Source organism: Magnolia sinica, chromosome 7 (assembly GCF_029962835.1).
Source record: "Magnolia sinica isolate HGM2019 chromosome 7, MsV1, whole genome shotgun sequence".
NCBI classification, from domain to species: Eukaryota; Viridiplantae; Streptophyta; class Magnoliopsida; order Magnoliales; family Magnoliaceae; genus Magnolia; species Magnolia sinica.
In genome coordinates this window covers 14,672,081-14,686,559 of record NC_080579.1, presented here as the reverse complement: position 1 = coordinate 14,686,559, position 14,479 = coordinate 14,672,081, and the positions used below count along the sequence as shown (strand labels likewise).

The window sequence follows — 14,479 nt, the reverse complement described above, 5'->3', positions numbered from 1 at the left end:
ACCCTTGGGGCAACCAAAGCCAGAAAGTCGTGCGACGCTAACTGTGGGACTATTCGCTTTGGATATATCACAAGAGGGGCGAGTTCAGGATTCCTTCTAACTACATTGTGTGTTATCGGCCCTCTAACTCTTGGCAAAAGCAGATCCATCCTGGGGCTTCTTGTATTTCGTGCTCTCGTCCTGCGAGAGATTACAACAGTCTAGCCCTTATCTCCTTCCGGCAGTTAACGTGAAGCAGATACAACCCCAATTGTCACTCGAGTCAGGTTATTTTTGCTTATAGGAAGTTGAGTCATGTACTCTGGGGGTTGGTTCGGTGCGTACTATATCATGAACCCAGTTGGAGTGAAACGGAAGCTCACTTTTCTTACAGAAGTTGCCATTGGTTGTAACTTGTAGTTGAATTCAGACACCTTCAAACATGAAACATAACTTTAGTTAGTATTTGAAGAATCAAATAATATATGGCTTGCGGGAACCCGCGCAAACCACCTCTGCTTCCTCTCTCCTACCTTTAGTCTTCTTGGTCTGCTTTTTCTCCAAAATCTTCAATCGGTCTAAATAAAGGGGGAGAGGGGGTATTTATAGGCTGTCACACGTATGGAACCTCGAATTTGGTGCCATGGGACCCACCTTTCATCAATCTCAATGTTTAATGGAAATTATTTCCTAAAATCAGTTGTGCGCACCCACGCAACTGGATTTTGAGTTCTGCAGACCCACGCAACTGATATCGTTTGCGCGGACCCGCGCAAACCACCTTAAAGACACTTCTCCTGTTTCTTTTTATATTTCCTTTCTATTGCCTTACTTTTCAATCTTTCTTTCTTCAACCCTTTCTCATTTTTATATGCCTCAACAGTAGGAACCCTGTGATCTTGCATTCAGGACGACTTTTAGGCCTCGTGGACTTGATTTTTTTGGATCTTTGGCATGTAAATTCTTCGATCTCAGTCCCCTGAGGTCCATCCCTTGCCTTGGTGATTTCTGAGCGTTAAATCTATGCTTTTAGTGCCCTTTTTAATGCAGGATCTTAAATTCACCTTGCAGCACAAACATGATTAAAATAGGGCGTTAAACAGTATTATGTTTGTAAGATTAGGTAATAACTGAGGTCCAATATGCAATATTTAACCCTCAACACTACATACATTTTAATTTAATTTTCTGCTTTAATCATGTTTATTCCAAAGTATGATACACCGTTTAGTATAATCTTATACATACTTAATTGCCTAATGTAAAAGTAACCAAGAAACCAGCTTCCGCAAAGCATAAGCGATGCTTGGAATCTCGAGAGTCGAGCATTTGTTCGACCCTCAAAATTCAGAACGTTACACCTTAACGATTATTCCAAAAAGATAAATACTTGATGGTGGTAAATTAAATATTTACAGGGAGGATTCAAAGCATGTGAGTGAACAGAATAAATTAAACCAACTCAAGTTAATATAAGCTTAAAAGAATCCCTCACCTTAGCCTTAGATCTAAACTCTAGATAGATACCCATGTAGGAAAGCTTCTTTATGAAAAGCTTCCACATGAATCACAACATCGCTTGAGCAAGAGGGAGACACCATATATATGGAGAAGGAATAGGGCGTCTAGGCTTCTCCTTCTCTCTCCATCTCTTTCTCTTTCTCTTTCTCCATCTCTTTCTCTCTCTCTCTCTCTCCTCCTTTCTCTTTCTCTCTCTCTCTTTCTCTTTCTCTTTCTCTTTCTTTATCTCTCTCTCTCTCTCTCTTTCTCTCTCTTCCATGGGCGTTGGGAAGCTTGGGCATGTGAGTGGAGAAGGGACACACACTCCTTTTAAAAGGAGTGAGAATGTGAGAGGGGTGTGTTATACATCCCACTTAGATTGAGTTTCTTCAATTTTTTCTTTTCTGATGATCTTTCTTTAAATATAATTCATCCATTATGTCAAGGTCATCAAATAGAGTAGGGTTATATGATTTTCTTGATGATCCGAAATTTTGATTGGCCTATTTTAAAATTTCTTCTAACGGGCATCAAAACGAACTCGATCTCAATTAACGATCTACACTTAATGATCAAAGCTCAATTTTGGGAGAGATGTGTAGTCAGGATAGGAAAACGGTTGGACAAAATTTGATAGTTGATCGATGGTGGAAAAAGCCTAAATCTAAAATTTGTAGGAGCTGACTTTAACCTTCAACGGTGTAGGATAATAAATCGGGGCCTAAATTTTTTATAATCTTGTAGTCTAATGAGACCAAAGTGTGGTCCAAATTTGAGTTGCAATGGATGGAAGAAAGTGGTTAAATTGAAAGATTCAGATTTATAAGGAGTTGATAGGCCTTGAAAGGTAACTTCGCGCCTAAGGAAAAGCCTACCAAAGTGGGGTCTTCATATTTCACACTTGGTCCATATTATGGGCAATCCAAGTTGTTCATATGAAGGAAAATATCCTACTACGACTACCCACAAGGTTTCTTCACTCGATGGACACCAAAATTAACAGTTAAGGGGTTAATTTGTCAATTAGGTCACTTTTACAATGATCTAAGGGCTAAAATTTGATATGTATAGTTAATTTATAATACATATGCATGGTATAAAATTTTACATCAAATGGATCGTGGGAACCATGTGATCTAGAATTCAGGGGGTCTAGGTTAATGTCATTTTCGTAATTATTGTTGATATGAGAGTTTTGGGAAATCTAATGGTTCTACATGGTTGTAAACACGTTTCTAAGTAATTCTTACAAAAGAACTTATATCTAAATCATTATGAATAAAGAATTATTCACCAAACTAATTAAGAGAATGTACATATATTACTTTTGCTCCGGTGGTACTCTTAGGAGTTTCAACACCGCGTCAAGGGTTCGAGTACCCATAGGTGGTGAAATTCTACTATAGTGTGAGTGTGTAAACAAAAAAAAAATGAACCAACATAATGGATGGTCAGATGACATGCTAAAAATATAAACACTTGATGCATGGTATTCTAACAGTGTATATAGGTATATGTACAATCGGTTTTGTAAACAGAAGAACACACGGTGGGTTTTTGGAGTGATTAGGGGATAGAACATGTGTATCGTTAGGTTCAAGTGTCTTGTTCACATGTGTAAGTTTCTTAAATTGTAGATCTGATGGTGGGTTAAGCATATTCATAGGTGATAAACAAGATGAACGGATCAGAATCTCAACTTGATGTGTGTACGAGTAGATGTAGAGATCAAGTAGCTACGATCAGCTGGTCCAAAATCAAAGTATACGGTTCGATATCTCTATCTAGTAATGTATATTTGACTGAGTGGTTGGTTATGATGGATAAATGAGAATATTTGGGTCTATGATAATCCTATATTAAAATCAACGGTTAGATTCGTGTTGGAAAATAGATGTAAGGTAAGAATAGCCAGATTGGTATCTTGCACATGTATGTCGAGGGTCAAATATTGCATATCAGACCCCAATTATTGCCAGGATTTATGAACATGGTACTGTTTAATGGCCTGATTTAATTGTGTTTGTAATGCAGGGTGTATTTACGAGCTTGGATTGAAATAGGATGCTAAAAGCATGGATTTAACGCTCATGAGTCACCAAGGCAAGGGACGGACCCCAGGGGACCAAGATCGACGGATTTACACGCTAGAGATCCAAGAAAATCGAGAAATTGAAGCTCAAGTGGCCTGAAAGTCAGCCATAATGCAAGCTCACAGGGTTTCCACCATCTGTTCGGCTCAAAAATTCATACATGGCCTGAGGACCATAAATGAACCGTACACCTAAAATTTGAGCCATCGAATCCCTGTGAAAGTGGCCCAACTGAAAAATCAGCCAGTAAATCCTTGATCTAGGGCACATTTGATATCTGGATGTGCTTCAATATTGGTCTCAACACATTAAATGGGAGGATGAAACGGATGGACGGAGAAGATTTCCACAAACATCTCCATGGGACCCACACGTACAATACATGTGCAAGGTGCACAAATGCTCTAGCAGCGCACCGTTTTTTCCAATGTCGGTCAGCAGGCGCTGACCGACGAATTTCCAAAGAAATATAAAAAAATGCAACAGCGTTCACGCTGTCCGACGTCGGGTCTGCTCAGTGGACCCTACTCATCATGTAAAGTGAAGATCTGGACCATTCATTAGATTTCCAAAAGCCATATGATTCATGCCTAGGTGATAGAATTTTACAAAATAGACTGAATCGATTTTCAACTGTCCAAACAGACGACCGACGGTGCAATAAAATAAACTATGGGCCACCACGATTTTGATCCAAAACTGATCAATTTTGAACTTTTTTTCGAGGTTCATTCAATGGATGAAGCGTATTTCTCAGACGCCAAATAAAGTGGGCCCCACCAAGCATCAGCGCAGCTCCTGCGTAAGGCTCCACACGTCCAGACGTTGTGATGCATTGTGGCCCACTAAATGTGATCAAAAGGATGATCAGGACCATTAATTTGAAGGAGGAGACCCAAAAGACGCTCGAAAATATGTCCATTTGGCCACATGCAAACCTTGAGCGTGGATTGTTGTTAAATGTAAGATGGACGGCGGAGTAGACAAGCTCGTAGGACACACCGATTTTACTCCAAAAACACTCATTCCCAGATGGTTTTTCGTCCTGAAACTAATAGATGGAGTAGATTTTCCACTTGGCCTCAATAAATGGGCCAACATATGTAACAGAGTCGACTTGCGGCGACTCTGTTTCGCAACAGGGAGTTGCGGTCAACTCTAGTGAGCCACCATCATCACACATTGTGATGATCCAAGCCATTCAGATGGAACGGGAGCAAAAACTGACCGGCCAGGGGAGTTTTCTCGAAGAAATCCGCAGTGAACATCACCGACCACGTTTGATTTCGGGCTGCGAAAGTCTTTGTTGCGTAAGTTCTCTCTAGGTAAACTGCCGGGTTTCCTACTCTAATACAACAACCACTCGCAGCCACTGCTTACTACTATTTATATAAGAAAGAGAGAGAGAAAGGAGAGGATCATCCAGGAGCCAGGATCTGACGTGGAGGCATAGTTGAAAGTGAGAGATAAAAAGAGAGGGCCGGCCAGGATCCTCTTCCTTCTTGTTTTGTAGTTTTTGTTTTGTTTTGTTTTTTTTTTTTTTTAATGTCTTTAAGAGACCTTAGCCTCACCATGGGCTAAGCCTCTTAGTTAGGGCTAAGAGGTGAAGCTTGTAGCGTGATTAGAATGGTTGTTTTGTTTTGATTCATGTCTTGTTGAACTTTATGGATTCTAGTTTGATTATTAAGGTATACTTTTAGTTTTTAATGGTTTGTTATGACTTAAATTATAATGGATCTGCGATAGCTTTAAGTATGTTCTTTCCATTATTGAGATTGTGAAATTAGTAAGACTTATTGTTCACCATTGTCTCATGGGTATGGTAGGGTGACGGAATCCTTCTTAACCTTCACAATTCTCTTATGATTGGCTGTGAGATTGGTAAATTGTTGTTGTTTGCCATCGTCTCCTAGGCATGGTTAGGTAACGGAATCACTTCCAAATCTTCACCAATCTTATCTATTGATGATTAGAACCATGAGAAGTTCAGAGATTTGACAAATCTCTTCTTACCAACTGGATAAGATAGGACTTTGATTCCAGTTGTGTCCCTGAATCAATACAAGGTAACTTCCCAATTGCTACAAGTGGATCCTTGGTACCCTAGTTTTCTTCCTCTAATTTCTCTAAGTTTTAGATAAATATTTCATCATTATTCTCGCAATTATATACGATTTAGATTTCATCTTAATCTAGTTCTAGTTTTACTTAGTTTCAGATTACGTACAAGTTTTAGTCCCTTGGGATTCGACCTCAGTCTCACCGAGTTTATTACTACATCACAACCCTATATTTGGGGTGTGAATAATGTACATAATAAGTTAAATTTTACGATAACACTCAAGAACTTTCAATACTCAGGTATTAAAAAGTTCGGGGTGTTACAATCTATCCCCCTTAAATAAAATTTCATCCTCGAAATTTATTTACTTGTTCCCACTACAAGAAAAACGAGCAAAGGCTACGGCCAAAAACCATAGCTATAATTTCTGTAGCGTAATGTAGCAATGCCTACAAATTGAATCCGTTGCAATAGATATCAATAGCTATAGATAAAGGCTGTAGGTATGATTTCTGTAGTGAAATGGACCTACGGCTACGCATAATAGCTACGGTTTTCAGAACAATAGCTACGGCTAAAATCCGTAGCTATTTTTAAAAAAATTAAAATAAAATTATAATAATGGTGCCTATTTCCATTGCAAGAACCTACTGTGATTAATAACTCATCTAAGCTTAATGCTGACAGGAATAGTACATAAAATGCAATCGGGAAAAAAAATGATGCATTTATTATAAATAGCAATCAAATCATACAATGCATCCCACATTCACATTTCTAAATAAACAATACTTCACTTAGCTCAACCTATCATAAGAAGATAGATGTTGAGGGTCAAATATTGCATATCAGACCCAGTTATTGCCTAGATTTATGAACATGGTACCGTTTAATAGCCCATTTTAATCATGTTTGTGTTGCAAGGTGGAATTGCGAGCTGGGACTGGATCGGGATGCTAAAAGTACGAATTTAACGTTCAGAATGCACCAAGGTAAGGGACAGACTCCAAGGGACCAAGATCGACGGAATTACATGCAAGGGATCTGTGAAAATCGAGAAACTGAAACTCAAGCAGCCTAAAAGTTAGCCAGAATGCAAGATCACAGTGTTCCCACCATCCGTTCATATCAAAACTTCATACATGGCCAGGGGCCCACAAATTAACTGTACATGTCGAATTTCAACCCTCAGATCCCTCCGAAAGTGGCCCAACGGACAGATCAGCCCCTTGAATCGTTGTGTGGGGCCCAACTGATATCTGGATATGCTTCAATTTTGGTCGCACTCCCTTAAATCAGATGAGAAAAGAGATGGACGGGGTGGATTTTTCACATACATCATAGTGGACCCCACGTGTACATGTGAGAGTGCACAAGCGGTGCACTCCCGCAATGCACCAGGCTGGCCGCTCGGTCAAAACGGGCGCTGACCTATCTCTCCATAAGACATCTAGCGGACGGACAATACCCATCCAGTTTTGAGTTGTGGGGCCCATACATCGTTTAAACGGTAGATCTGGACCGTCCATTCATTCCATAAGATGGCCAAAACCAACTCCTAGGTGGCAGAACTGTAGAAGACAACGTGTATCGAATTTTAACCGTCCAAACACAGGATGGACGGTAGGGAGAAAATTCTATGGGCCACACCAAAATCAGTCCAAAACTGACCATTCCCGACTGGTTTTTCGAGGGGAAACCGGTGGACGGCTTGGATTTCTCATCTGAAACTGACAGTGGACCCCACCATCATCACAGCGTAATGGTTACGCACCCTGTTTCGTGTCCGGAAAATTCAAAAATTCCGAATGGCCGTGGCCCATCATCCTTGATTGGATGAATGATCTAAACCATTCATGTGGAGCCCAGGCCAATCTTGACCCCAACCATGGAAGAAAAATCAGAGTTTGGGACGATCCTTGGCCCCAAAACTCAGTCCAAACGCAAGCGCGGTTTGCACTTTCACTGCGTAACGTGCGTACGCCTTACGCATGATTTCCTTCCAATCTGTTGCTGCGTAAATACAGAAGCCAACGTCCTATCTTAGGATATAAAAAAAAGAAAGAAACAAAAGAAAAAGGGGAGGGGAAAAATCAGGGACGTGAAGCTTGGAGGCAGCCGTGGAAGGGAAGAGAGAGTATTGTCTTTTTTAGAGTTTTTATTTGTTATTATTATTATTATTATTTTTGGGAGATCTAGTCCAATCATGTTGGGCTAAACCTCTTAGCTAGGGCTAAGAGGTGAAGCTTGTAGTCTGATGGGAGAGACTTTGCTTATGCCCCATTGTTTAGACTGACTGATGTTGATTTTTAGTTCAATTAAGGGAATACTTTTAGTTTTTAATGGTTTGTTGTGACTGAAATTACAATAGATCTACGATGACTTTGAGTATTTCTTTCTTCTTTTTATGTTTATGACGTCAGGAAGCCCTGTTGTTCATCATTGCCTCATGGGCATGGTCGGATGACGGTACCCTTCCTAACCTTCATGCATTGTTGATTGGTTGGTAATTAGTTTAATTCTGTTGTTTACTTTGTCTCCTGGGCATGGTTTGGTGATGGAATCCATTCTAATTCATATACCTTTCATCTCATAAAAACTAGATCAAGTAAGTTCAGTTTAATTTCCATAATTCTTGATGTAGGCATAAGATCTCCCTGATCTCTACAAGTGGATCCTCTGAATCCCTAGTTTCCTATCTTTGATTTCTCTTAAGTTTTAGATTAATCTCTCACCATTATTCATCACTTTATATTGGATTTAGATTTCATTTTAAGCTAATTCTATTTCTACCTAGTTTCAGATAACGTACAAGTATCAGTCCCTTGGGATTCGACCTCGGTCTCACCAAGTTTATTACTACATCACAACCCTATACTTGGGGAGTGAACAATAGAGCTTCTTCTTTCCCTAAAACTGTAGATGTAACTTCTGGGGACTTTGACACAAAATCACTTTCAAGTTCTGAAACCCTTCCCTTGAGAAAGTGAATTTCATCCTCCAATGACTTCTTTAGTTTGTCAGCTTGTATAAGACAGCATTTGTAGACACAATCAAACAAGCATGCCTTTGTACACATCTCAAAAGAAAGAAAGACAAAAAAAAAAAAAAACCACTGAAAACAAGGATTGCAACTTTCAAATAAATGAGGTTCAAGATACAGGGATGTACCTCAGCCTTGAATTTTTCATAAGCAGATTCAATTTGCTTCAATGCAACTTCATTCACTTGTGCTATTTCTTTATGCTGTCAAAAAAATATCATAAAATATTTAAATCCTTAAGAGTATTAGATAATAAATCCAAGTAAAAAATCCAAACCACCTGTAGCACGTGATCCTTGTTGGCTTGTGCCTCCCCTTTCAGTTTTTCCATCTCTTCCTTTGCTTTCTGCATGTCCTTAATAAGCTATTACATATATAACTAACAAAATTAGAACATACTTGTAGAAACATTACATAGTAAGAGAGAAAGACATGAGTAAGAAAAAGAGGAGAGAAAAATCAGGCCAAAATGTTTCTCATATAGATTATACATACATATATATAGGTTATGGCCCAACGGAGTTTAGATATTATCTTTTTTTTATGGGGCTTGTATTCTCCCTTCTAACTGCCTTTTTTCTTTCTTTTTTTCTTTTTTCCTACTATGAAAGTTTTTGTTGCCTTAAAATAAAAAGATAAATGAAAGTTTCCATTGCGTTTGTGGGAAGTATTAAAGAAGTCATGAATTGTGAAGTACTATTTATAGCATTGAGGAACAAAGAAGTATTTACCGTAAAAAAAAATAAAAATAGTCTCGTCAAATATACATTCCAATGACTACTCCAGTTGCTAACATTTCACTGCGATTGCAGTTGAGAAGGCTTGACTCTGTCCTTGGAGATTGTCATGATAGTACCTGGAAACAGATCCATGTCATGGTACGTAAATATCAAAAGTGGAACAGGTCAGCAGCACATGCACAGTCCCTATCTGTAATATAGCAAATGAAAGCATGAGACTATTGTATAGTTCTTCATTTTCTGAAAAATTGTACGGCTTGTTAAAACGGCACTAATGATTACACTCAGTCCAGGCTCTGTTAGAACTATATCGGAAGCACTTCGAGTAGCATCTGTTGCATCTGCCATTGTGATTCCTATGTTTGCCTTCTTTAATGCAGGTGCATCATTGACCCCATCACCTGTAATTCCACAGATGTGCTTTCTAGCTTGGAGTTTCTTCACAATCTCATACTCGTGCTTTGTGGAAGAAAACATAGTATAAGAAATGACAAAAGAAAAATTGATAGGACTAACAAAATATGCAAAAACTTTACCAGGAAACACCCTAGCAAAACCATCAGCTTTCTCAATTAGTTCATCCACAGGTAGAGCCGAAACTAATTCATCCTTGCTGTCCCCCAGAAGAGATGAAGATGGATACAAGTTTGTACCCATTCCCAACCGACGCTCATTTTCCTTAGCAATTGCCAATTGATCACCTGCAATGGTTTCCATGGGGGACATTAGTGGAAACATATTTAGTGATATAGCAGCACTGACTGGCAGTGCGATAATACAAAGAAAACCAGTTCAAACATGAAAAGAATGATTTTAACAATGAGAAAACTCAGAAAAAGGTTTCACTACTCCCAAACTTCAGTTGGGAAATCTATATATATAAAGGGAAAAGGGAATTGATAAGCCATTGTATTTATTGTTTGGCTGTGGATATCTCTGTTTAACCGTTTGCTCATACTATGAAATTTGCTTAGTTCAGCTCAGTGTTGATTCAATTCACAGAAACAGAAAGAAAAGAAGTGTTAATATCACAACTGCTGGATAGTACTTAATGCTAAATTCTCATGAAATGCCATCATATTGGAAATCTAGAAATCAAAAGAATGGCATATGAGTAAAATAACATTTATCATAATACCTATAGTCGAAGTTCTTCACAACAAAATATAATGGTGGTCCTACTCAGAGATGCTCTGAAACATTATCAAAATAACCCTGCATGACATGTCCATCAGATGATCCCACAAAGCACCATTGCAGATTCAAAGAAGACATGAAAGAGCACCACAAAACTGAATGGAATTGGTGCATCAGAGAAATTTGAAACACCACCTGAAGATACGAATCTCGCAGAATAACAATCTTTTGTTCCAATCCAGGTTGAATCCTCGTAGATAATGCCTTAAACATTCAAAAGAAAGAGTGCAGGTTTATAAGACCATAGTACAACTAAGTAAAAAGCATCTATTTTTCAATTGGAAACTTATTCTAAAAGGAAATGAAAGGAAGATTTGTTATATGGTGTCAATTAGAAGGGATTAACTTGTAAGAAAGTTAATCCTAACAGATGCAACTAAATAATATGGTAAAGGGAAGGCGACATCTTTTTCTGGATGAGTGTATGGAGTAGAATAGTGGTGTAATAGCATATCACTTGCGGTACATGAATGGTCTAATGTTGTGGAAGACTCACCTGCCAGTAACCTTTCTTGAGTTATAGGAACATATGCATGCTCACCCTTATAACAAACTTCCATTACGGATACTTCACACTGTCATCCCCATATGCATCTAAACAAGCAGCTGCTAAAATCAACAATTCTTCTAAACAAGCAGTTGCACCCTACATATTTTAGGCAAGAGAAAGAAACCCGAGGCATCACATACAATTACCATGCATTGTGGTAGAGAACTACTGTGACTGAACCCAATAGCAAAAGAAAACATTAAAACCAGTTGTACTCATCATCAAATGATTATAGTAAGGCATCTCCTAACAAAGCTATGTGTGAGTTTGAAAATTTGGAGTTAAATACCTTCATTATTTGAAGTTCAACACTTCAAATTTTACCTGTCATAGGATTCAGGTCTGATGTATGCTTGGATTACCCAATTATATTTCTCTATTGGGTTATCAGCAATTTATCATGGTGGGTATCCTTCATGCTCCCACACTTTCCAGAAATCTCGAGCAATTTATTACCACAGGTATTGAACACAACAGTGATTTAGCTTAGACTCAAATGGTACCTAAATTCCACATTTGGGTGCTCCCACTTTTAAGGGTGGATGGGTTGCACTCAACCGAGTCGGCATCTGAGCAGTTGTGCCATTTCCAGAAATAGATTGCACGCAGAACCAAATTACCTGCACTGAATCATAAAAAGGAGCAAGAACAACATTATTACAAATATGAAATTCCAATAATCATTTCAAGCAATTGAGAGCCAATACTTCACTACATAAGTATTTGGAAATAATGGTTAGATGCTACAGAGTAGACAAGAAAGGTCTGAAGTTGCCATTATATAGTTTTTGCAACTGTAGTAGCTGCTACAGATAACTTCTGTCCTATAAATAAGATTGGGAAGGGTGGTTTCGGCCCTTTTTATAAGGTAACTGGAAATCACACCAATCCCGTAGTAAATTTCAATAGGTTTCCCTACACAAAAGTTGAAAGCAAACATTATCAGATTGTCTAAAAATTCATTCCAAATCATCGAAAGTTCCAAGCATGTAGCATGATACGGAACATAGATGGGACAAATACACAGTGTTATTGAATTAGTTGATTTGCAAACTACTAAAAACATTAAAACTCTAAAATTGAATTCAAGAGAGCCACTGGACAAGTGAAAAAAAAAAAAACTATGCTGTCAGATCTTGTGGGTTTGGTGGTATCATAGGTCCCCACGAACATGGGAGCATCTTCGTTGCAAGATGAAATGATCACTTTCTTAGCACCACCCTATTTAAATAGGCCACCATTTTATCTATTAAATAAATAAATAAATAAAACCAAAATTCCTTGTTTTCATCTCTAACATTCAACCACAATAACAACAGTTTAACATTGGACAATTTGAACAAGCATTTCACAATCCCATCAAGAATAAAACAAAACTCTGCAAGGAAGCATTTCTCAATTTCAAGACTCATGCATTTGACGCATTATGTCTAAATAACGCAGTCAAATGGAAGCACGAGTGGCCTATCTATTTGCGAGTGTAGCTGCGAGACTCATGCATTTGACGCATTATGCATCATACTCTTTGCAGTGTTCCATTTAACATAATATTGCATATCTCCAATAAGAAATACATACAACTGTAGATAAACTTTTAAGATTGATGTCCCATGCAGTCATACCAAGAAATTGTACCTTTTACACTGTGATGCAGGAATTCATTACTTGAGTGTCACAAATTCATATCATTAAAGGGCATACAAGTATTTAGGACCTAGGTCCCCTGATTCATGACAACTCTCATAATAATAAGGATTACTTAAATGGCCAACCTAGGACAAATGTACCTCCCCTGTACTTCATCGGAAGCAAATTGATGTGTATTAGTTGGATAGAAAACTAGGTATATGGATCTACCTGTCCTGGAACTGAATATTCTTTTCTTTTGAAATCAGCCTGCAAGGAACAATGCTGGAGAAATGAAGGGTCTCAATTCGTTTTATTATATCATTTTAAAATATTATAAGAATAACTCCAGAGATAAGACAACCTCAGTAGTACAAACATACTGGAATATTTACTAGTTGTGTGCTTGCAATACTAGAACACAAATTGAACATATGAGCTGTGAAGAGAGTAAATGGTAACAAACATCTCCATACAATCTACATCAGCTGGTATCTGTACAAATGGGAGGACAAATAAAGAGGAGGTGATTGACAAAGGTCGTTCTTGTAACGAAATTAAGTGGGAGTTCTTTGTAGAACTGGGCCCATGGAGACTTCATTTATTATCACTGAACTTTGGGTTTGTTGTCAAAGAAAAACTTGTCTCATGCATTAAGGGATCAAATGAGATATACAATAATCTTACATGAGATGGAGCGGTCTTTCTTCGCTTTCCCATACAATAATCTTACATGAACTGGCCAGTGTTCTTTTTCTTTAACAAAATCGTCTAAAAAAGTTGAGTACTTCAACCATTCTAACGGGCAGACATTGCTTAATTGAGAAAGAAGTTAATATTTCAACCATTTCACAGCATACAACATACTGCCACCAGCTGCGATCCATGCTATAAATCAAAGGTCAACTAAGCATGCCACAAGCAATATTTGTGCTAATCAATCTGTCCAAAGGCAACAAAACAGCAATACAGCAACATTGCAGTTTTTTTTTCTTCTTTCCTTTTACATTTCAGCATGACCAACAAGCTACTGTTAATATGTGGATAAAATTGAGCTTTGTAAAGCACACCTTGGACTCCAGTAAAGAAATCTTAGAACGAAGTCGATCACCCTCCCGTTCCAAAGACTAAATTCTCCTCGCTTCATTATTTAGCTTTTCATTAAGCAACTTTAGTTCAACATGTTGGGTAGTAATGACTAGCCTATGTTCATGTAAATTACTCTCCAGTTCTCTTACAGTGCATTGCCTTTCAGAAAGGGATGACTCTACCTCATGCTATCAATATAGACTGCATAATGGACAAATAAATGCCAAGGAGAGTTGTGTACCTTGACAAGGGAATCATGTGCCTTTCCTGATGCAGGACATGAAAATTAAATATGATATGTGAGATTTCAGGCTTAAGATCACGTTAGTTCAGAAACAATTACACAAATTTCATATCCCACACGAAGGTCCAAACATTCAAGTAAGGGAAATCTATGCGGGTCCAGGCCTACACATGATAGGACTGGATCAATAAAAATTATGAACCAAATGATACTCAAAGATAAGAAATAATTATTCACGCATGCATAGTAATCAGTCATTAATCCAAGGGATTCAAAAATTCCAATTCGGGGAACCCTAGGGTAAGAAAATTGGCAAATAACTTAGGAAAAACGTAATCTAGGGCTAAGATTCATGA

At 38.1% G+C, this 14,479-nt stretch overlaps 1 protein-coding gene across 1 annotated transcript; it reads right to left on the bottom strand.

Moving 5' to 3' along the window:
- Positions 1 to 367: 367 nt before the first annotated feature.
- LOC131250568 (uncharacterized) lies at positions 368 to 13,936 on the bottom strand. The gene is made up of 7 exons (XM_058250857.1): positions 13,861 to 13,936; positions 11,668 to 11,789; positions 11,111 to 11,260; positions 10,750 to 10,818; positions 10,071 to 10,118; positions 8,526 to 8,709; positions 368 to 413 (listed from the first exon to the last, which is right to left on the bottom strand). Exons 3-7 carry the CDS (start codon positions 11,172 to 11,174, stop codon positions 368 to 370), a joined length of 411 nt encoding a protein of 136 aa, XP_058106840.1. The 5' UTR covers positions 11,175 to 11,260; positions 11,668 to 11,789; positions 13,861 to 13,936.
- Between the last annotated feature and the right edge of the window lie 543 nt (positions 13,937 to 14,479).

What these genes read in the sequence shown, in the direction of transcription:
- LOC131250568 (XM_058250857.1), bottom strand. Translation starts at nt 11,174, where the DNA reads ATGGAAGTTTGTTATAAGGGTGAGCATGCATATGTTCCTATAACTCAA. An exon ending in TGCGAGATTCGTATCTTCAG is followed by an intron (nt 10,119 to 10,749) that starts GTGGTGTTTCAA and finishes AAACCATTGCAG; the next exon opens with GTGATCAATTGGCAATTGCT. An exon ending in TGAGCGTCGGTTGGGAATGG is followed by an intron (nt 8,710 to 10,070) that starts GTACAAACTTGT and finishes CTTTTGAGATGT; the next exon opens with GTACAAAGGCATGCTTGTTT.